The 22,603-nt window shown below is 40.2% G+C and overlaps 1 protein-coding gene across 2 annotated transcripts in view; it reads left to right on the forward strand.

Moving 5' to 3' along the window:
• The first annotated feature begins 1,269 nt into the window (after window positions 1–1,269).
• Window positions 1,270–22,603, forward strand: part of AFAP1 (actin filament associated protein 1) — a 61,368-nt gene continuing 40,034 nt past the window's right edge. For both annotated transcript variants that reach the window (XM_009643216.2, XM_009643217.2), the window contains exons 1-3: window positions 1,270–1,396; window positions 6,601–6,698; window positions 18,993–19,101. In XM_009643216.2, the coding sequence (XP_009641511.1) occupies window positions 1,270–1,396; window positions 6,601–6,698; window positions 18,993–19,101 (334 nt within the window). The remainder of the gene's footprint in view (window positions 1,397–6,600; window positions 6,699–18,992; window positions 19,102–22,603) is intronic.

A 22,603-nucleotide genomic window follows, 5' to 3' on the forward strand; every position in this document is an offset into this window, starting at 1 on the left:
ACAAATGCATCTTGACCAAGAGTTGTTTAAACATCCAGACACGTTCTCAGCAATGGAAAAAAGGATTCTGGGTTCACTTGGGTAAACAACCATATCAGAAAAGGTTTTAGGAGTAGGGAAGAGCTGGTAAGGGTGTAAGCAGCAAAGAATGTACTTTTTAGAGGTCTGAAGAAGCTTAGCAGCAGTTACCCTGTTAAGCCTTGAAAAGACTATAAAAACAAATGTGAGTAAGTAGAGAAAAATTTAAGTAGAGGCATTTTGGAATGAGGATAGCACTGAGATTAATCCTAGGTGAGGCCCTGAAATTAAATGGATGTTTCTCCTCGTCTTTTCATGAGGATAATGTCATCAGATACAGAAAGTATGGAAATGTGGACTGTTATATCCAAGATAAAACTGAAACTAAAAGTAGCGAGTTTGCTTAAGCAAAGGGACCAGAGAATCTCAGAATTATGACAGAATTGAAGCATGAAAATGAGGTTCAATACTGTGGGCTTCTAATAAATCTGCTGAATAGGTATCCTATGATTGAGCTGTAACAAGTGTGTTTATATGTATGGTCTGAGCTACTGCAGCGATCAAGAATTTAGAGATAATTTGAAATGAAAAAAGTAGAAATGTGCATATAGAGTTTATTGATAAAACAAATTGAGAAGCGTTGGGAATACAGAGAAGCAATGTTGTTTTTTTCTAGAAAGAATTGGAAAGCCTTGAGATCTGGAATAGTAGAAATAGGATGAAAAATGAAGTGCATCATCAGGAATCTGGGGAGTAATAAGAAATTATGTGGCGGGTTGGGAGCTTGTCTTTGGAAGTTACAAGAAAGACAAATCACTGTAAAGGAGTACCTGCTCTTTTTTTCCACAGCAAAAAGGCATCCAGAAGTTTTATCAAACTTTAAATTTGTTCTGCAGTTCAAAATTGTTTGTTAAAGGGGGAGGAACCAGCATGGCACTGCTGGAAAAGCAGATGGCCACCACTCCTGTACTTACTTCTGTCTAGTGCTGACTTGATGATGTGGTATGTGAAAGAACGGTCTTTTCTGCATCAATTTCGAGATAGCCACTGCAAAAGCCAATAGTGCTCGCTAATGGACCCTCCTGTTGGTGTTACTAATGAATAGTTTGTTTCCAACAGGGAGGACCATACATTTTTAAGAAACGCTAGAAAATAACTATGGATGTGAATAAATGAGAATTAACTCTTGTCTTTTTTTCTAATGGAACTTTTTAGAAAAAGTAATTCTCTTTTTTTTTTTGTCTTTCAGCCATGGAAGAGTTAATAGTTGAGCTGCGCCTGTTTCTTGAACTTCTGGACCATGAATATCTAACTTCCACTGTCAGGGAGAAGAAGGCAGTAATAACTAACATTCTCCTGAGGATACAGTCATCAAAAGGTCAGTGTCAGGGGTGGGTTTTCTCGCTTGCAGAATGCACAGCATAAGTCTGTACTCAGTGAAATAGCTTTAAGGGCTAAAGCCAAGCCCTAAATTGAAGCAAGACAGAAAGACAGGGTGAAGCCAAAGTGTAACTTTCCTGAATGCTTTCCTTCATGTTCAGCAATGAAATATAGCAGAAAGCATACTGGAAGTATCTTGGGTGCACATGGGTGAATCCAGCCACAAAATTACGTGCTAGGTAGAATGTTTTCACATCTGCTGATATATAATGGTTACTTCATCTTATTTGTGGCAGCAATGCTATTTATTTGTTTTGATGGAAAAGTAATACCGCATCAGAGAGTGCTGACCACAGCACCATTTTATGGATGCATGGGTGCTGCATGCTGCATCTCTGTCAGATGACCCAAATCCATCAAAAGGCTTGATCTTGACGTGGACTCTGGTGCATGACTGATACAGGAATGTCAAGCCAGAGGAAATGGTGGTCAGCATGTTTGATTTGCATTTTGCAATTAGAGTTATATTCACTTTCCCCTTTTCTTCCTATCTAAAACCATTTTGATTGCACAATCGCTTCTGTCTCTGTCAAGATTATGGAACTGAATGCAATATAAATGATTTACTGCATACAGCAACCTTTCCACAGAGCTTCTACAAAGAATATTCCTCACTATGTTTCATAGAATCATTTGGTTGGAAAAGACCTTTCTTTATAAAGAGGCACCTGGGCTATAAGACCTCTGTCTCTCCTACATTTGACAGAAATACTGTCGGTATAAACTCTCAGTGTTAGGTTTTTGAATACCAGAGTGTGCTGAAGAAAAATGCCACCTTGTGAGCAGCTGCATTTCTCATGATTTGTTTCTTCTCCAGTGCTAAAAAAATACGGTCTTGTGTGATGCAGTGTTTCCTCCCTTCAGTAAAGAAATAATTTTTGCCACAGGATACAAGTCTAAGGAGATCAACTTGAAAATAATGATTGTCCTCCTTTCCATTTTGACATTCTTAAAGACCTATCACTATTTTTACTTCACTGCTGAAAGAAGGAGGCAGGTACCAATTTCACATATTGTGGAAGGAGGCTTCGTGCTCCAAAAGCTGCTCAAAATACACTAAACTCCCCCAAACCAAAATCTGTAGGTGAGAACCTGCAATTTGATATGTTTAGAAACAGCTGTATTTTACAGGAGTTCGAAATAACCTCAAGAATGCTGATCTGACACTGCATGTTCTTCTTGTAATCTTTTCAACTGGATTTATTAAGAAAAACATTTCACTTCCTCAAGAAGTCGGACAACATTCTGTTGCCAACTTTGCAAATACAGGGAAGGGCTGTCATATCCTTTTCTTCTGGACTGTGGGTGGTGTTTCAGGACACAAAAGCTACAGCTCTAACGAGTAAATTAAACAGTGCTGGGTATGTTTCTGGACCCTGGAACTCAATTTTTTATGCTGTTAAAATTACAGAATGGTCCTTGGCATGCGTTTGGCCTGAGCTGGCTCATGTCCTCCATCAGTTCCTAGGCATGACTTGGAAGCTAGCATGGGCAAAGATATGTTCCCAACAGACAGTTCAAAATCATCACACTCCACCCTGGTTTTGAGGGGTGAGAGATTTTAACCGTATGGGCATGGATTTCTCTGTACCAGAGCACATGGTTTAATTTATGACAGTAGATGTGGCCATGGGTAAGAAGACTCAAGGACCATAGCTGTCTACCTTTGACACCTACTGTTTAGGTTTTAAAGCCTGTTACAGGATCTATACCAAGGATCTATACAGGATCTATACCATTATATCCTATCGCAGGATCCATCCATTAACAAGATCCATATGAGATCCGTATATTAAGCAATGGAGCTTGGTTCAATGCAGTTGTTACTGGAACATTATACCCACTTCTAGAACCTACCTTCAAGGGGATAAAATTTAGACACACATTCAGAAATACGCCTTCAAATTGTCCAAAATGAGGTATCGTAATTAAACTTGAAAGGAATGACTGAGAATGAGCTCTTAGACTTACACAACAAAAAGCAGTGTGCGATGGTGGAATGTTTGTTTCAAAGTGGAAATAAAGCACATGTTTTGAACACTGAAGCTATGAACTAATGGAAGAACTTCGTAAGGTCTGCATGCCATTGCTGGCATTTTATCAAGATAGAATATTTTGCTAAAAGATATGCTCTAGTTCAAGCAAGAATTAATTATTTCAAGGAAATCCCATAGTTCAGTTAAGCAAGAGGTTATAGGTCTATGCTTTATGTGTCTATAAACTCTACTTTATGGAACTGCAGTTTAAATAGAGTTTAAGCCAGCATGGCCTCTAAAAAAAGCATCCTGTTTCTCTCCCCAGGCTACTCATTCTTGCTCATCATGTGTTGCATCTTCCTTTCTGCTAACACAAGCATTATTTGCTTTATTTTGTTTGTTTTTTTTTTTTTTTTTTCTGGTTTAGTCCTAACCAGCGTTACTTCCCTGGTCTGGTTCAACCTGAGGCCACACACACGCTTACACTGGCACAAAGGAGAGGTTGGTGCGGGGACAGGAACAAGGCAGGGAAGGAGGGGAGCTGCCTCCTTGGGAGCCCTGCCATCCCCGGCTGGCTTCAAGCGTGTGTGAAACTGCCCAGGGAGTCCTGTATTTTAATGGAGCTGACCCTGCTGCTTTTTTAATCGGTTATAACATTCAGTACTCCCATCCCTTTGAAACTATTCATCCCTTCATTAAAATTAAAAGCAATAAAAGATGCATAAACCCACAGTACTCTGTAACTAAGCTGAATTGTCATTCAGAGTCTGTTTTGCAAAATGTTGTTTTACTCCACCTGCATAACTCCACGAGAGCTCTCGGCTTGCTGGCACAGTTTAAGAGGCTTGAGGACTATTGCCTTTGCAAAAATTAACTGTGTGTATCCAACAGGATATTTCGATTGCTGGAGCAAGCCATTTAAGATCAATGGGGAACGGTAATGAAGGATCTGTGCAACTGGGAACTGGCTGGGTTCTTTGTAACATCTGGAAATGAACAATTATGTTTTTCTTTGTAAAGGTGTGGAAATTATTATAATGGGCTGGTTGGCTTTTAGTAAAACACTTCAAACTCAGGAAGTTCTTACTTGGGGAATTCTTTAGAAACCTTTTGCCTTGTTTTGTTCCATCTCCCAAATGCACGCTGTTTTCTTCATTTAATATCTATCAACCAGAGAGAATTGGGCCAGGCAGATGTGCTCTTCAGGTCGGAGCTTCCTGGCCTCGACCTGCCCCACATCCAAACCAGTGGTTATTCTGAATAGCTGGCAAAACTATAGACTTTATTTTTCTTCCTGAGCCTTGGCATGCCCAATGGGTTGTAGGTCTGAACAAAACGCTTGGCATTTCCTTCTGAAACTCAGAGTTTCTTCTAAAAAGCAAAGACACAAACAGTTTATTTTGGAGTAAGAACTGTTGGTGGATTTAGTCATTTAATATGACTGTCAACATTGCCTGTTTTCCTTAAAGGGACCTGATGCCGTAAACCTATAATGCTGACTCTGCTGTGTAATTTGGTACAAGAAAATGTTAGAGCAGGTTCTTGCTTAAACACACATATTTAAAAATGGGGAAAAAATAGTTTTACAGAGTCAATAGAATTCACTTGGAATACTTTTTTTTGCAGTAAAAAGCCCTTCATATTTGACTTCTGGTTGTTCTGGAAAGTATGGGAGACTTGCATATGGATAGCAGCCATAATATGGATTCATCCTACATAAAGAGGAACAAGGGAAAGTTATACTGGAAAAAAAAATCAAGTGTTTCCCAAGACTAATCCCCCTCTTGATTTGTAGGAAGAAAGAAGAATCTGTGGCCCTTAGAGCCAGTTTATTTTATAAGTGTTGTTTTTCAGTCCATGACTTCACAGCCAGTGGGACTGGGTTATTATGACAAGAAACATTTCATCATTGATTACATATTTGAGAATTATATGATCTTGACGAAAAGACATCCATTTGACTATGTAAATGTATGTTTTAAAAACTAAACTAAACACTAGGAGCTAAATTCAGTCTAGGGGTAAGCAGGGTACAATCCTTTGACTGAATTTTTGCCAGAACATTGAGGAGATGCACCCTAATCTCCCTTTTGATATTTAGAAAAATGAACAGTATCATGTTCCTATGAAGTGAGTTCAACTGGGATTTGAATTATTGTGCCAAAACCTCAGAATGAGTGGGTCACTCCTCTTTTCCCCTGGGATACAATAGGGATACAAAGGACCCTCAGAGCAGCTTTTACATTCGACTCCTTTTCCCTTTTCAAATTCACCTGGAAAACTATGGAATTATTTAAAAAAAAAAAAAAAAAAAAAGAGAGGAAGAAGGAAATAGTGGGGAAACATGCTCAGTGTGTAGTTCTGTTAATGGTGAGTTGGTTAGGGCAATGTCCCCCCAGCAGCAGCGTGCTCCAGGTTGGGGTGTCATAGCATCCTGCATCTCCCAGGACTTGTGCAGACTCGCACCACGTCTCCATGATCAGAGAAGGAGGTGGCAGCAGGGAGCTCAGGGTACATGGGCACTGGGGGCTTGGCTGAGTAGCTGTCGCCACTACTGCAGGGGAGGGAGGGAGGCAGGGTCTCTTCTTCTGCCCTCTTCCCCACTCTTTTGGCATGAAAGGTGGTTTTGGACTCGTTTCTGCACAGTGGCCTTGCTAACCCACCGTGTGCCATGGGAACAACTGTTGCTCGTCTCCCCTGGTAAAAGGCAGCCAGCCGCTTACTGCCCACAGGCTGACCGTGTTTTATTCGCTGTATGGTGCCATTGAGACGTTCACAAGTGTGGTATCTACCCCCATAAGTGGTTTTATCTATGTGGTAGGCACCTGGCAATGTGTTTGAATTGTAGCTGTTTAAGTCTTTCAGTTCCAGATGGATAGGCAGTTCAGAATGATTTCCTGTATTTTTTTTCTGTGTCTGGTATTTGTTGATGCAAATAGCATATATGTCATTATCATATAGAGTAAGTATGTGTTTGTTCTGCTTGATTTAATTCCTGAATTCCCAGCATTCTTCCAGTCCTGCCTCAGTAACTGCGCTTGGGAGGTAGGTTGTGAGCAGCACCGTGTGCCAGATTTCGGTGGGTGACAGTCAGATGTGGTGTCCACCTGTGGAAAAAATGTCCCATCCACTGAAGTGTTAAGCGATGTGTGCTGCTCTTCCACAGGTTTTGAAATAAAAGAACATGTACAGAAGCAAGAAGTTGCCAACAGTTTGCCAGCGCCTCCTCAAATGCCTCTGCCAGAAATACCTCAGCAGTGGCTGGTGAGTGTTAATTTAAATATATAAGTATATATAAGAGAGAATATATTTGTGATAAGCACTAACAGATATGTTTACAAGGGGAAGGAGCCTGCAGGTCCAGGGAAAACATTATTCCTCTCAACTCCTGTCTGGTTGAGGGAATTGGGTTCAACTTGCAGAAGAGAAGGCAAAGAATTCCCTATGGTGAAAATAAGCCCGGGATCAGGTCACCTACAAAGGCTGTGGAATTGCAGTCTTTGGCAATTTTCAAAATTCAAGTGTCAAAAGCCTGAGCAACTTAATCTTAAGTTCAAAGGTTGACCTGCCGCGTGTTAGAGGTTGGCCTGGCCAAGCCCACAGGTCCCAGCCAGTTTCGTACAATTCTAAGGATCAGCTTTCCCTGGAGCAAGCCTTATGAGAAGACTCCCGCTTGATAACTGAAAATGAAAGTACAGAGTTTTAAAAGGAAAGAATAATACTTCCTTTTTTTATAAAGTCTTTAGTACCCTTCTGTGCTCAGTCTCTGGATAGGAAATTCCCTGCAGAACAAGTAGAAGTGTATGTTCTTGGAGGTGTTTACAGTAAAGATACTGATTGGGATCTGTAATTTAGTTCCTCCAGTTGGGAGCAGCTGTCTTGTTACAGAATAAACTATAAACAAGTTTTAATGCTCGTCTGTTACTGACTTTACAGTAGATTTGAAGAAAATATTTTCAGCATTTTTTTTTAGAAAAGCGTAAGCAAATCATGGTTTGGCCTGCTGAAAGGTGAACACAGTCTTAGCCCTAATACTGATAAATTATCCATCTTTTTATTAATTTGTGGAGAATTTTGTGCATGGTGATAAGGGCGATCCATGGAGACCTGCATTCATTGGCTGAAGCAGAAAATACAGATGCAACTTACGGGGGCCGAACAACTGGATGACTGATGTTCTGCTTCATTTTAGCGTGTTACTCTGTTACTGCATTTATGCCCAGTTCTAAGAGATACATAAGCCAGTAGCATCTTATGAACATAAGAACTAATTTATCAGATCAAGCTCTTGGCCAGCCTTTCATAGTAACCTTTATTTGATGGTGAATAATGCTATGTGCTGCACAACAAAGTAAAAAACCCCAACAAACAGTTGGGTTCTATATCTATTATTTAGAATACCTTAATCATAGTTTCTCCCTAAGCGCTGCCAGCTTTTGGTTTGTGACCTGAACAAGATTATTTTTTTGGTTTTTTTTCCCAATTTAAATTCTACTTAATGTAATGAGATATGCTGAAATCATTATAGGAGGGGAATGTTTGTGCTAGAAATGTTCATATCCAGAGTTGGTATATATACTGTAGCAAAATTCAACTAAAAAGGATACTATAAAATAATTATGCATAGATTTGAATGGATGCAAAAGTGGTCTTATTAATATGCAGTGAAACTTGGAGAATCCATTTCATGGTTAACAGTGCCTGAAAATGATTATTTTTCTTTAATTCAAGATGCATATAGCATAAATTACAAGGGACGGGGTTGATGAGAGGCATGAAAATTATGCAAAACACGCATGCCTTTGAAATGCAGAGTTCAGGTGCTAGCTTCATAAACTGAAGCCAATTGAGATCCTCATTCTTTCATATTTATGTAGGTTTAGTTAATAAATTGGCTCTGAAGATTCAAGTTGTTTTTCTAAAGACAACTGACCTACTTTTCCTTTCTCCTGCATTAATGTGTAAATTCCCTTAAAGTTGGTACAGCTGCAGCGAGTGAAATGGTGTGAAGTATGAACGAGGTCCACGAGGTCACCGCTGGGTTTTGCAGTAGTTCAGTTTGGATTTTGGAGTAACAAAAATATTTCTCTGAGATACAGTGGGAATTACCATGGAAGTTGACACAGTTCGAGCTGACTGGTCTGGAGCGTGGTCTTCCCATGTTGAGCCTGGCAAAGTGGAGTCTGAACCTCTGACCTACCCGTAATGCTGGGGACGCTTTTATCTAGGTGAAGTCATGAAGCTGAGCTGGTTTTTCCATCGTGGCGGAAGCTGATTTTTGCCAATTTTTCTGCAATTCTGTTGCTGCTGTCAGGCAGTGGTGGTTTTCTTGGTGTCGGTGCCGCTTTGAGATCAGCCAGGAAATGTCCCAGGCCTCTCGTTGTTCTGCGTTATCCAAATATGGGTTATGAGTTATGCTGTTTTAAGACAGTAGCACATCGTAATTTGTGAAAAAGATGACAGACTGCTGCTGTCCTGCAAAAGACCAGGTGGAGTCAGAAGGGAAGGACAAAACCATCAGCTTTTTGACCTTTGAACACCAGGGCAAGCTCAAACCCCAGTCTGACTTTAAAGATTTCTCCCGAAGTCATGTTGAACTAATGGAATTGATCATTAGCTGGGTTTTGGTAACCTTTCTCTACTAGATGCCTCCTTGTTAGCCTCTCTTTATTATCCGATCTGATCAGAGATTGTCATATTATATTTCTCTTTATGCTAGGCTGGAAATCAGTGGCAGTGGCTAAAGTCTAATTGTCCTTTCCATTAATGCTCCTGTGTGGTGATTTTCAACCTACCTTGAATCTAGGGACTCCTAAAAATTTGTAGCTGATGCCAATCTCTATAAAAACTGTACATGATTACATTGCTCAGTGACACAAATACTGAGCTACCTTTCCTAGCCACTTTCCATAGACCATGATTTCGTAGTCGAGTGGAAGAAATCCCCCGGGCCCACCAGAGGCTAGGAAATTCTGCTCCAGGTTGCCCTTCTTCACATGGCACTGCTTTTTGCCAGCCATTCAGGCCAGAAACTTTTTCCACTTGCTGAATAACATCTAGTGGTGGTCCCAGCCTCCAGTGGAAACACAACGTGCTGCTGGAATTTACTGGAAGTGGGAATCAATAACTTTAAATAAACTGCACTGTTTTAAAATCTATGGGTTTAGCACATCAGTTAGTGAGCATGATGGAAATTAAAGTTTCATTTACACCACTGTTTCTTTTTATGGCACTCAAGGGATTCTGCATTCAAAAATGTTTAGTCTGAATTGATGTTTAAGCTTTTACTTATGTAAAGATGTGTGGGTGGGAAGGAATTCAATACTCCTTTAAGTAGTGCCAGGAGCCAGAACTATGTGTGGGCAGGTGCTGTGCAAGGTTTCCTTTGTAAATCTGTAAATAGACCTGCATATTTGCTCAGGCCAAATCTTGTATCAGTTTTGTTATTCATCAGCCCATGAGCAAAGAGTATAAAATTAGTTTTATTTAGAGACATGCTGTTAATAGTTTAAATGAAGTCTGCAGTTCTTAAAACACATTGAAGCACAGACAGTTTTCCTGGACTCAGTGGGCTTTGGACCGGGTCTTAAAATCGAGGGACAAAGTTGGACCTTGCATATACTTGAATGAAGCGAATCACTAGGGACACAATCTCTTAGTAATTCTCTTTTTCTGTATACATCCCCTTGCCTGCATCTGGTCTAGCAGACTTTCTGTCAGGCTTAGAAAGCACAAATACTTGCTTTAGCCTGTGCCTACAGCTCCTTCAGATGGCCAGCAAAGTAAAAGCTGCAGATAAAGGATGTGAGCTTAAGGGCGGCTCGGAGCGCTCCTGCAGAACTGAAACAGCGCTTGCCCGGGCACGTTGATTTGGCTTTGCTACTTGAATACAGTGCCAGCAGCGGGTGGAGCTTTGCCAGGGTCAGCAGCAGAGCAGGAGATCACCGTGTCTGAAAGAGGGTCATTTTGGTTCGCCCCTCTTTAATCTGCTTACTGTGAGGGCTTATGTCTTTTAGCCTGCTTTCTCCATCTCTACATCAGCAGCTACTTTTATGATACTGTGCTTGACAGGCAAGATGCAGTGCTAGATGATGGGCTTGGAGGAATAACAGAGGCAACGCTCTGTGTGCGCCTCACCGTGCTGCCAGTGATTTCACACCTGGCATCCCATCACTACACTATCACCAAGTTGCCTTGAAGTACATTTTCCACTGAGGCAATAGAATAAGATCCAGTGTGTCCTACTGGTCAGGTGTTCCTGAGGATTACTGGCATAAATTGTCCTCAGCATGACAGCAACAGAATACTCCTGGCCTCCAAGCATTTGGTTGTCATATCGCATCCGACAGGCGGCGATTTCAGTGCACTGTGCAGTCCAACAAAATCAAATACAAGCAGCCCAGCTATTTTGCATTATTTTCACAGTAAAATTGAGTATATGTTTTATTTTTCTTGGAATATTGGCAATTTAATAATTATTTAACCGCAACAAGTGTCCAGCAAGATGCCAGAACCCCTGTAGGCATAAATCAAAAGGATAGGTCATCTTTCTCCAACCCTTTCCTGCAACGTACACAGTCACTCTGTAGGAGTGTTTCATATAAATGGGTTTCCTATTGTGGAGAAGCAATTTGACAGCCTCCCTTTATCTGGATGCCTGTCAGGTATACTCTCGGATATTTATTAGAAAATGCTGAAAGGAGACAGTGTCCTTGCGGAAGGAAAAAATCATCCTGAAATCAAAAGGATTTTTGAGGTGATATATCACCCTTTACATTAATCGTTTGTTGAACAACAGCCGAAAAAGTGCCAGTCTTAAAGCTTCTTGTAAAATGCAGAGTGAGACTGGTGCCATGACAAAAGCAAGGGGCTCGTGTGCCAGGTGGGTGCCTATGAATCCGTATTTCATCTTGCCTTTTCTGCTGACACTGAAAAGCAGTTGTTATTCTCTGTTCTTCTTAAAAGATAATCTTAAGATAGTATTAGCCTTGGAGTTTTTCTCCTTGCAGAACATTTTCAAAAGCAACAAAAGTAAATTCAACAAAAATTCAGTTGTTTCATTCAGAGCTGGCTAATAGCTTTGGTTTGAACAAATCTCAACAAGTTCTTCTGTAACAAAGGAACAACTAAAGGGGCCTTTTTGATTAGACAGTGCAGTCACTCTTACTGCAGGCAATTATAAAATGTTAACCCTTGCTGAAACTTATCAAGATCTATTTACTAGCATTTCGGTTTCTTTAACCCACAATTTCAGTCTGAAAGGCTGTTCCACCATCCCAGCGGTCATTGCCAGCCCTTGTCTTTGTGTTTAAGTAGCTTCGTTCCTCACCTTGGTATCTGTGCCCCGGATACCCTTTGAAATCACAATCATATTCCTCTCAGGCTTCATTTTAGTCCATTGTGTATAGGAAAGGCTATATAAGTTCCATTTTGAGCTATAGTTTAATTCTATTGAACTACATCAGTGTTTCTCCTATGCACCTGCTGTAGGTTCATGTTCTTGTTGATCACAAGTGTCCAGAACAGCAGTCTTTTGGACCCGATGCAGTTGGTTGTGGAATATTCATTTCTGGTTATCATACATGACTGCATAAGGATTAAGGACAAAGAAGTGTTTGTAGCTCAGTTTTTGTTGCTCGTGTCTTGCAGGACACTGTAGTTGCCATTCCCATTTTCCCTGGGTGGGGTTGGTGCCTTTTGTTGATTATTTATTTCACATTTGCAAACGGTATCACAGAAACGTTTTAAAGTGATTTCCTTCTCAGTTCACTTGTATTACACACTTAAAACAATGCGCGTCACTGTATTTTAAAGCCTTCTTCATTTCTAAGCTGCCAGAATGAGCTGGAAATTTGCATTTAAACTAGATGAGCTCAGGTCAGGTTTACAGTAGAATTGAGCTGCTTTACCAGATTCTTTCTATGATCATTGGGAAGCTGTATGCCCTCTTTTCTGTCTTTCCTAGATGCTGATGGATTTTGACCCCCCCAGACGAAAGCTATTGAATTACTAATACCACAGGTTTGAGAGGATATTGTCCCACCATTTTTCATAACATGCTCTCTCAGGTTTTTGGTTTCTTGTTTCTATGCTATACCTGTCCATGAAGTACCCTTCTTGTGCTGATAGTTAGGAACCAACCTATTTAATTTTCTAAACATGCTCATTAATGTGCTGTGCACAAACATATGGGAAGGAATTAGGCCAGTAAGTACCAAAATCTTTTCTTGTTTTTGTTTGATGCAGTGTTCATGCCCTCAGAAAACATTGTTCCAGTAGAAATGGTGTTGCCCACACTTTCCTCGCTGTTCTGCCTTGTCTTGTCCGCACTGTCATGTCGTGTACCTGGATGAGCTTATTAACTCCTGGAATAGGAAAGTGATCTTGTCTTTGCTGGGGAATACAGACACTTCTTTGAGCACAGTTGCAATAACCACCTCTGACTGAGGGCCCCATACTGATTAAAATTCAGATTCATCTTTCTCATGTAATATGCATGAAAGTGTTCCCCAGCACCAAGTAAAGCCCATCTATTGTTTTGTCTGAGTGATGCTTCCAACTGGCTGTGTAATAATCTTTCATTACAGAATCTGAATGATAGAGAAACATTGTGGGTTTGTTTACGGCTCATTCTTTTTTAATTATTTCCTTAGATCTTCTGTTACTTCCATGGAGCCTGAAGTTCACTTCCACTCTTGTCTTCCATAGAGTTTGGGTGTAATGCCTCCCAGCTATCTGTCCTTTCGGTGGTGCATTCTGTGCTCCAGTCTCTTCAGTTTTATTTAATATCTCAAATGTTAATTAAATACAATGGCAGGAACTGAGACTTAAGCTTATGCCTGGGTTCTGCTGCAGGTTTACGTTGCCATCAGAGGGAGGTAAGAATCAACTGGGCTCTCTGCTCAGCCGATATACTGTGTTGGTTTCTTACTGTTTCCATTTGATCCCCTTCATTGCCATCTTTACCTTCCTGTTGCTTAGGTAAAGGGGTTATCGTGTTTTCTAAGCAGAACTCAGATGTGCTGTGTTTTGTGAATCAGTAACTCAGTTCCTGGTGAGGTTGCTGCGTAAATGCTCTCCAGACAATCTTCAGGTCAAACTGTGGAGCCATGGCACGCCCTGATTCATTCTTTAAATACGAGCAAGTCTGTTCAGATCCCTTTCCCATCATCGGGCTGTGCCTTCTGAGGCTGTGATCTGTTTGTAGTCACTATACTCTACATGCTAAGCACTTTTCCAGAGATACCTTTAATTAGGCAATCACCCCTGAGTCAGCAGACATGCTTTTAGGCTGTGTCAGATGTACCTCTGCTCCCTGGAGGACAGCGTGCAAAGCATGTACCTTCTTTTGTTCTTAGTCTGAAACCTGCTCAAGTCACTGTTTGGGATCAGCTGAAGGAAAAGCTTCACCTGTGTTTATACTCATCCTCCTCCTGGTAGTCACTTCTAGCGTTTCCTCCTTGCCCTGGTCTGTTCAACCCTCTGGTCGGAGCTGGTGGCTTACCAGCTCAGCTCTTTGCAGGATTGCTGGGGTTTGCTGGACCTCCCATCATGTCTGACTCTGCCAGTTGATTTCTTGAGCAATTTCTTTCTTTTTTTTTCCTGGATTTTTACCGGTGTCCCGGAGGCATGTGCTGTACTCGCTTGGGTCCACCAGCGGTGGTTGGGTGGGACTGTACCAACAGCCTGTCATGCAGCCGTGTTACCCACCTTGTGGTGGGACTGACAGGGTTACTCTGTTCCAAAAAGCAGAGTTTGGTGGCTGGCTGGCTGGCTTGCTGTCTCCTGTCAGATGTGCTCAGAAGCTGAAAAGAGAAGTTACTAGACTCCTTTCACATTATTTGGCTCCCGGTTTTGTAGGGTCCAGCTGACAAGCTGAGAAATTTATAAGTTTGGAATACAAAGCTGAGGTCAAATGAAGAATTCTTCTCAGCTTTCGCTTGTCTACGAGCAGGCTAATATTTCACTCCAGCACAGCTCAATATGGTCTTAACGTCACATATAGTCAGTGCTTTTGTCCTGCGTAACTCCAACGCGCAGGCAGGTCCTCAATAGCTGGCAATAAATGGTGATTTCTTTTTAGTGCCTTAGCGATTTCGAGTTTATCTAAAGGCTTTCATTACCGAGTGTGTGGCAAGTACTGGTGCCCAATTTCCAGCCTTTACAGTAGTACGACAAAGCCTGCTTGAAATGCACCATCAGTAATTTTGCTAATTATATTGGTCCTCAGTTTGTTGATTCATCTTTCTTTCTGGACATCCATTTTTTTGCATGTGGGGAGAGGGATCATAAATGTGTGAGCACTCTTCCCCCTCCAGGCTGAGGATGCGGTGGGGTTGTGCAGAGGTCGGGTCTAAGCTTGCTCCCAAGCAAATGGCATGTGCATGTGTCAAGGTTTCTTCCTGACAGCCCCCGTTTGCCTGCTGGCTTCTGAATAGCTTTATTATGCATCACCAACGTGTGACCACTTTTCCAGTCTCATGTTGCTGCTTTCAGTGTCGAGGGGTTACGTAGCAGCTGGCTCCACAGTCCGACTGGATCTGAATTGGTGGTTGATCTAATACCACACGTGCGAGCGTGGCCCTTGAATTGCTGGCAGCCGGTGCCTGCAGCATGAGCGTACAGACAGTCTCTGCTACAGTCACTGCTTTGCACTGGAAATCTCCACGTCCTAAATCATCGCATAAAGGGAGGTGTTTCTTTCTATTTGCTACATAGTGTAAGTCTTCATTGGGGTGTAAAGTGATTTCACATCCTCAGGCCCCCATACGATGACATTTATTTTCCTCTGTCGTTCATACTGCTTTCCATACTATGTATTTCCATATTGTCAGCAGATATCAGCTAGACTATCCCTAAAAAAAAAAGTTACTGCCTGTCGTGGTAGGTAACCTTGGACTGAAAGGGGAAATAAAGTATTTTATCTCAAAGGACAAAGAAAGGAGGAGTTTATTTGCGGTCTGTGGAACACAGAGGGGCGGATGGAGGGGAAGAGCATAATGCACCATAAAATTAGTATTTCCACTAAGTCTGTTCCATAGTATCCAGTCGGATAATGAGTTTTACTATCCAGGTAATTATTGGTTATTATTTGGAAATACTGGTTTGTTTCTCTCAACAGTCCCTCCTGTAAACTGGAGTTGGGCATCCCATGCACAACCTGCTCTTTCAGAGATCTCAGCTCTGTAGTGTAATTATCACCCTGTCCGCTTCTTTGTTTCAAATAAAGCATCTCTGGTTTGGTCTCAGACCCAGTACCCGACAAACACCTTTATCAGTGTCATTTCAGTATTATTGGTATTATCCCAGGCAACAATATCTCACTCATCTTTGTCCCTTTTCCTCCAATGAGATAGAAATAATGGTAATTCTTTTTCTAACTCAGTTCTTATTCCCGTGATTGAGCAAGGTTATTTGTATTGAAAGGCAGCATTCTCTAGTTTTCTTCCCTGTGGCTTGTCGTAAAAAAAATAAAAGTAGGAATTTGTGCTAATGCCTTCTTTGCAGGTTGCCAAGTTTTTCCTCCAGATACCACTCAAACTACACATGGTCTAGGTTTTTTTGAGATCTAATCCTTTTATAGAATATGTAAATAGTTTTGTGGGGTTTATGGCCTTCTTATTTTTCAGGTAAACTAAGGAAAAGTTACTGAGTCAAGAATTATTTCAGTTCATAATTCATAACTTCATCAAAATTCTTCTACTAAAAATTTCCAGGTTGAAAGAATTAAACAATATACCTATTAACAGTAAAAAAATTAAAGCACTGTAAATATTAGTAAGTAATATCAGAATGTTCAGATGTACATTTTACATTTCTTGGTGCTCAAACTCATATATTCCATAGCTCCCAAAAGATGTAGTTGATTATGGTACAGATTTGAGTGAGGTAGTTTTATTTTTTATTTCATCTGTTGGATTTTCTTTCAATATTAAAGCATCCTTGCTTGAATCAGTATTTCATGTTGGATGTTTCTGTTTCTCCTAGTATATTTTTTAATTTTTTTTTTTAATAATTGTTTTCAACTTTGTTATGGCAAGCACTGCAAAATGCATTTCAGAAAGGAGGGCCTGGTTAATTCAGCAATGGATTCCATCTGTGTTGACGTTGGCTGCACAGCCCAGCCCGCCCCAGCTGTATGAAGTAACTGGTGCTCCAGCAGGGTTGAATTCAGACAAGCACCATTTGTGTTTCATTTCCTTTTTTCTTTCTTTCTGAATAACATTTTGTCTAAAAACAAGGATTTTTTTTTTCCCCCCATGATCTTTATTGGAACCTCTTATTTGTTTCTGGATAAAAGATAGCTTGGAAACCTTGGTGCTGTGTCAAGACAAAATTAGAATGACTCTCAAGATGGGTATTTCCTGGGTGAATTAGGTTTAATAATGAAAGGAATTTCATATATCGTATATACACCTGACGGGGAAAATAATTTAAGGCTAGACCAAGATATTAATATCTCTTGTCTTATGAAAGGGGTGGTATGAATCTACACTGCCCCAGGAACAAACCTTGACCCCGACTCACTTGAGCAAGGCTCTGCCCACCTGCATGAAGGAAGAAAATACAAACTCTTTGGAGGCAGTTCCCCCGTTGTGTCTGGCAGTCCAGGCCACACAGAGCTGATGTGTGTAAGGCAAAATTCATAACATGCTGTCAATTTTCCGGTATTAATGAATGTGTAGTATTTTTTCATGTCCCTTACACCTGTTCGCAGCAGCAGCTAACCTGGAAAGACTCATTTATTTTGCGATTATGTGCATATTTGCAATTCAGATTTCTTTTTTTCAGCAGAATCACAGGGAAAAAATGGTATTTTTTCATTATTTTGCTTCTTTGTCAGATAATTTCTCTAGCAAAACTGGTCTGTGAGGAAAAATAATTTAGTTCACATTGTAGATAACAGTAATTGCCATCTCTTATCTGTAATTGAGTGTGACGTGAAGTTGGCTCTATCATTTGATATAGAAGTTATCTTAGTGTAAATCTCAATCTGACCAAGAATTTCTGCGTTCAGTCACAAGTCGGTTCATTGTTCGTGAAGAAGTTTCTGATTTTACTCAGCGTGCAAAGGGAAGTCAGCGCTGGGTGAGCTGAAGGGCAGGTTTATTCGCTACCTCCTTGCCTTCCCGCACAGCGGGAATACACAAGCACTTACCTGCACGGTGAAATAACCTACAGAGCACACAAAGGGTGGGACTTGTCTTGCTGATGTTGTTAAGAATTAGTTGTTCAGTGTGTGTAATCGGTAATGAGATTTGGAGGTGTCTGGCTCTGAAAGCTGCAAAGATGAATCCAAACCTGAAAGTGCCCGTGGAAGTTGTTTCATTACAACTTATGCCACGTTATTGAAGTTCAGCTTCCTCCCAGGTAACTTTAGGTCTATAGCAAAAGAGGAGTCTGGTCACTGCGGCTTCATTTATATTATGTGGAAGAAGGCTCCATGCCTCTACTAGACTGTTCAGCCCAGAACACTCCAGAAGTGTCTATATCTGACCATAAGCAAAGCTCACCCTGACTAGTTTCTTATTCTGGTATCTCTGTTCGTTCCCTGAATTTAGACTGGATCAGTCCAATGCAGATAAACACTGTTACATCTCTTTCATTACATGAAAAAAGAGAACGATGTGTTGAAAAAATGTTACTGCAGAAATGAGACTCTGCTTAGAAGTTATATTTTTCTAATCATACAATAAACCATTGGTATTGGAAAAAGATTTAACTATTTTCTCCAATATGAAAATATGGAACTAAAAACCTGTGGCAAACATGAATGAGTTCGATAAAATACAGTTGTCTTGGTACTTGTTAAGGAAATAGAACAGTAAAGTCATATGGAAGAAGTCATAGAGTACTAAATATACTCTGTTACTATATCAACATAGCAGCAGTTGGTCAGTTTTAAATTTAAAACAGGTTTATATTTAGAAAAGGAGCATTTTAGAATTTGACCGGGTATTTGAAATATTTATTTTATCATATAATAGTTTCTTGATGTTCCAAACTTTTCCTTGGTTGTAGCTCAGTCTTTACTACATAGAAAGACCATTTTAAAAATGAATGTCTATATTGATTTGCTGTTTAAAAACAAAATACATCATGAAAATATGATCTAAATTATCTGTTGTTTATGTCTCCCAGCCCAGGCTTTTTAGCTTTTCTAAGCTGTCCAACCAAACTGTTGTTCACTGCTGTAATACGAATTATTTTAATCGTCAGTAAATCAGTAATCAGCAAAATACTAATAAGTAAGTCTTAATACTGTAAAATGGTCTATGCACAGAAATCTCTTTCCTACATAGAACCTTTAAGTTTCCAATTCTTAAATAGGGAACTATATCTTTTCAACATTTTTACCACTTAAAACTGTCATAGAAAGGACTTCTTTTAATGTAGTTACTTTGATTTTGCCATCCTTAACAATGGCAAATAAGATCATACTGTTTTTATATCTCCAAAGGACTCAGCTGGAGTACATGCAAGCAGGTTCTGCTTCCTTATAATGAGTGATAGATGTTCACTTTTTCTTTTTATTTCTTTTTTTTTTTCTTTATTTAGCCACCAGATAATGGGCCTCCACCATTACCAACATCTTCCCTTCCCGAAGGCTATTATGAAGAGGCAGTGCCACTTAGTCCTGGAAAGGCTCCCGAGTACATCACTTCCAGTGAGTAGCATAAATCCAGTTTCTGAGCAATTGGTAGTTCCAGCGCCTTTCAGCTTTTTTAGTGTTTGACACCTACATCTCTATTAGTGCTGTGGTGATATGTTGTAAGCATGGCTTTGACCATCTGGGGCTGGTTCTGATTATCCTCACTGGCCATGCCTTGGTTTGGTTTGCATAAGGGTTTTGGTCGGCACAAACCAGGGTGCTTTTAGAGGAAACTAAGCCTGGAGCTCAAGGTAGGTGTCCATAAACATGTTTCAGCTGCTATTGGAGACAGAGGGTCCAAATCAACCACTGGTCTTTTGGACAGCTTTGAATCGTGAACACGATGGGGGCATTGGAGCAGGAGACCAGAGTTATGTTTCGTTCAGAGTAAACCCCTCTAAACTGGTGATACTGTAAATGTATGGTGCTGATCAGCAAATCTACTGCTGGGCCTCTATTGCACCGAATTACTTGCTAAAGTAGACAAAAAGATAAAAAGGAATTATTAAAAAGATGTGATTTGCAGCATTTCTGATTTATCCCTGATTTATCTTTGTGGATAGGGATAAATCACTCATGTTGGCTTCTACAGGCCATGTTTGATGCACACGACAGTATTTTTGTGACTACTCGTTTAGTGCAAAAGGCAGAGGGGTGCCTCCTAACTGAACGCTGAACGTCCTTCTGCAACACACAAATGCTCTTTCCTGTGTCCAAATACTTGTCCAAAGACCTATGCACTTAAGTGGAGCTACACTGAGAGTACACTGCTGAGCTGATGAAGTGGCTGCGTTTACACAGGGCCAGTCAACAGGACATTACGTACCAACAAATTGCATAGATTTTCCTTTTTGCTGCTTTTTTATTGGCTGGGATAACTTATTACTTGTGTATTTATCACTTATCGTTACTTTCTGTGGCCTAAAGATTAAAGGCATATCTTCCTCCATTTTATAGCCATTTTTATATTTGAACCAGAACAAATAAATAAAATTGTATCTCTGTTCTTAAAACACATGCATAGGAGTCACCTTTGTGACTTGTACACTGCACAAACTGGGGTTATCTTAATTTACTTAAGAAATTCAAGGTAAGAAAGTTTCATATACTGTAAAGCAAATGAAGGAACACACAGTCTTAGCAGAGCAGCAAAATCACTCTTCTCTTCATTTCCTCCCTTGAAGTGCTGCAGGGTGGTCCTGCTACACCCGGTAATCCGGTGAACTGCTGATTTGTGTTTTGTCATTAAACAAGAGCCTTGCTCAGACATAAAAATATTAATAGCACTGCTAAAGGGTCACCTAGGGAAAAAAAAAGACAAAATATGAAACCGATTTCTTATTGTACTTAACCATCCAAATCCATAAAAATATTTAGGATATCTGCCTTAAAAGTTCATTAAGAGTTCTGTAATTTAAGTGTATATCCAGACATTTAAATCTTGGTTAGTGTAACTTATCATCTCACTTGCTGTGATTTTGCTGTATTTCTTATGTCCTGAACTCCTTATCATCTCTTTTAATTTGTGTTAGAAGTACTCTGCTCTTCATCAGTAATAAAGTTGCTTTTGAATTCAATATGCCATTAGTAATATATCTCCACTCGAGCAAAACTTCCACTAAACCCAGTGTATGTGGTAAATAAAATGAGCCACCAAAGCAGAGTATTAACCAAAGATGTAACCTTTGCTGTTCAGACTGTTTGAGGTGGAAAAGACCATAACAATGAAGTGCTAAAAGTATAAGGAGTACATGAAAAAAACGTTAAACAACTGTTGGGATAGATACCATTATCTTAAGTAAATATTCCTATGGAATATTTATGTAATGTCATTAATTAAATAAGCAAGGAGGCTTACATATCACGTGTCCCAGCTATAAAGGCAAACAGCAGCACAAGAGAATTGCAGAATATAGATCATGAAAGTGAAATATCCATAACTTTCCCAAGTCCCTATAATCCGTTTGTAAATAAACACTTGCATGTAGATGAAAACAAGACTGTGTGTGCAATGTCTGATAACTCTCTTTATTAAAAGCTACTGATCTGTACAATATGCCTGAATTAATACAGACTGATCTTTGGGATATGCTATCACAAATAATGTGAAAGTCCACTCTGATTTTCACCCCCTAACAGTGGAAAGTCAATGTCAAAAGAAGCTAGAATAATGAGAAAATGCAGACGATGCAAAAAAAGGTAGATCAGCAGCATTGGAACATACTGTGTCAGTGAATCTCAGTCTCTGAGCCTTCTGTAGACTTAATAAAATAGCTTAATTTTGGAGAGACACTTTTTACTTTTTCTACACATTTTGTATTTCTCTCCTTTCTCTCAGCCCCTTCCCCACTCCAAGACCCAGTGTGTGTTGACTTGAGCATATACACAAGAAATGTCCATATCTCCCCTGTAGATTACCACCAAGCCTGTTTCATTATCCGCTGTGATGAGACAATAAGAGACGAGAGGATTTAGTCACTAGCCGCCTTTCCACAACCAGCCTTTACACAGTTTGCTTCCACCATTTAGCATTTTTTAATAGGAAGTTTACTGCTTCCCAAATTCAGTTCACAGTGAATATTAGTTCAAAGCAATGCTGCTTCAAAACCCTCTGAAATTATACGTACATGCTGGATTTCTCTGCGTAACTTTCTGAATGTCTGCTAAAGCTGTTATCTATGGGTAGGAGACTGCCTATGCTATTTATCTTAAATTAGTCACTTTGCAATATGAACCAGTTTGTGTCCAGGGCCTGAAAGCCTTGTTTTGGTCATGATCCAGCAGTTTGGAGAAGCAAAGAATAGAAGCGGGATGTGGCAAAGAGCAGCAAAGGTTGCAGCCCAGATGATACGAGTGCTCCAGGGTGGTCATCCTTCTTGGTGTGAGTCACACAGAAAACTCTGCTTCTGGCCAGGAGTCCCACAACACAAGGAGAAAAGAAACATGCGGAGTAGTTAATGGGCAGGATATGGCAACAGGTCCCCGGAGATCCTGTTAGACTGTGCAAGGATGGGAGTGCAGAAATGTCAGGCTCAGAAGCTCCTGTTGGCTTTCGCCCTCTTATAAACAGAGATTTGGATGAACCCGCAACTGTTGTGCTAGCAGAGTCCCTCTGCTGCTCGTACAACTCATTGCTAACATGAAATCTGCACTTGGACTGCCTGTGAGCCACATAGGCAGTACCTGTAGGATATTTAACATGCAGAATTTCAATTTCTACTTTGAAGTCTCAATCAACACTTCCTACAATTAATTTAATTAATCATCTGAGGCTTTTACCACTTGCCCCTGTGGAGCTGCCCCAAACCAAACACTCCATAGTAGAATTGACCAGAAGACGGCAATTCAATTAAATTTAAAATAAAAAAGTTTCGAGAGCTTGAAATTTTATTTTCATTTCACGTTGGAATGAAGATAGACTATTTTTTACACTTTTGTGAAAATGCAAATAGTATCAGAATATCTAGTCTTGATTCAGAGGTGTGAGGTCTGGATATATCCCATCCTGACTGCACGT

Source organism: Egretta garzetta, unplaced genomic scaffold (assembly GCF_000687185.1).
Source record: "Egretta garzetta isolate BGI_Z169 unplaced genomic scaffold, ASM68718v1 scaffold107, whole genome shotgun sequence".
Taxonomy (NCBI): Eukaryota; Metazoa; Chordata; class Aves; order Pelecaniformes; family Ardeidae; genus Egretta; species Egretta garzetta.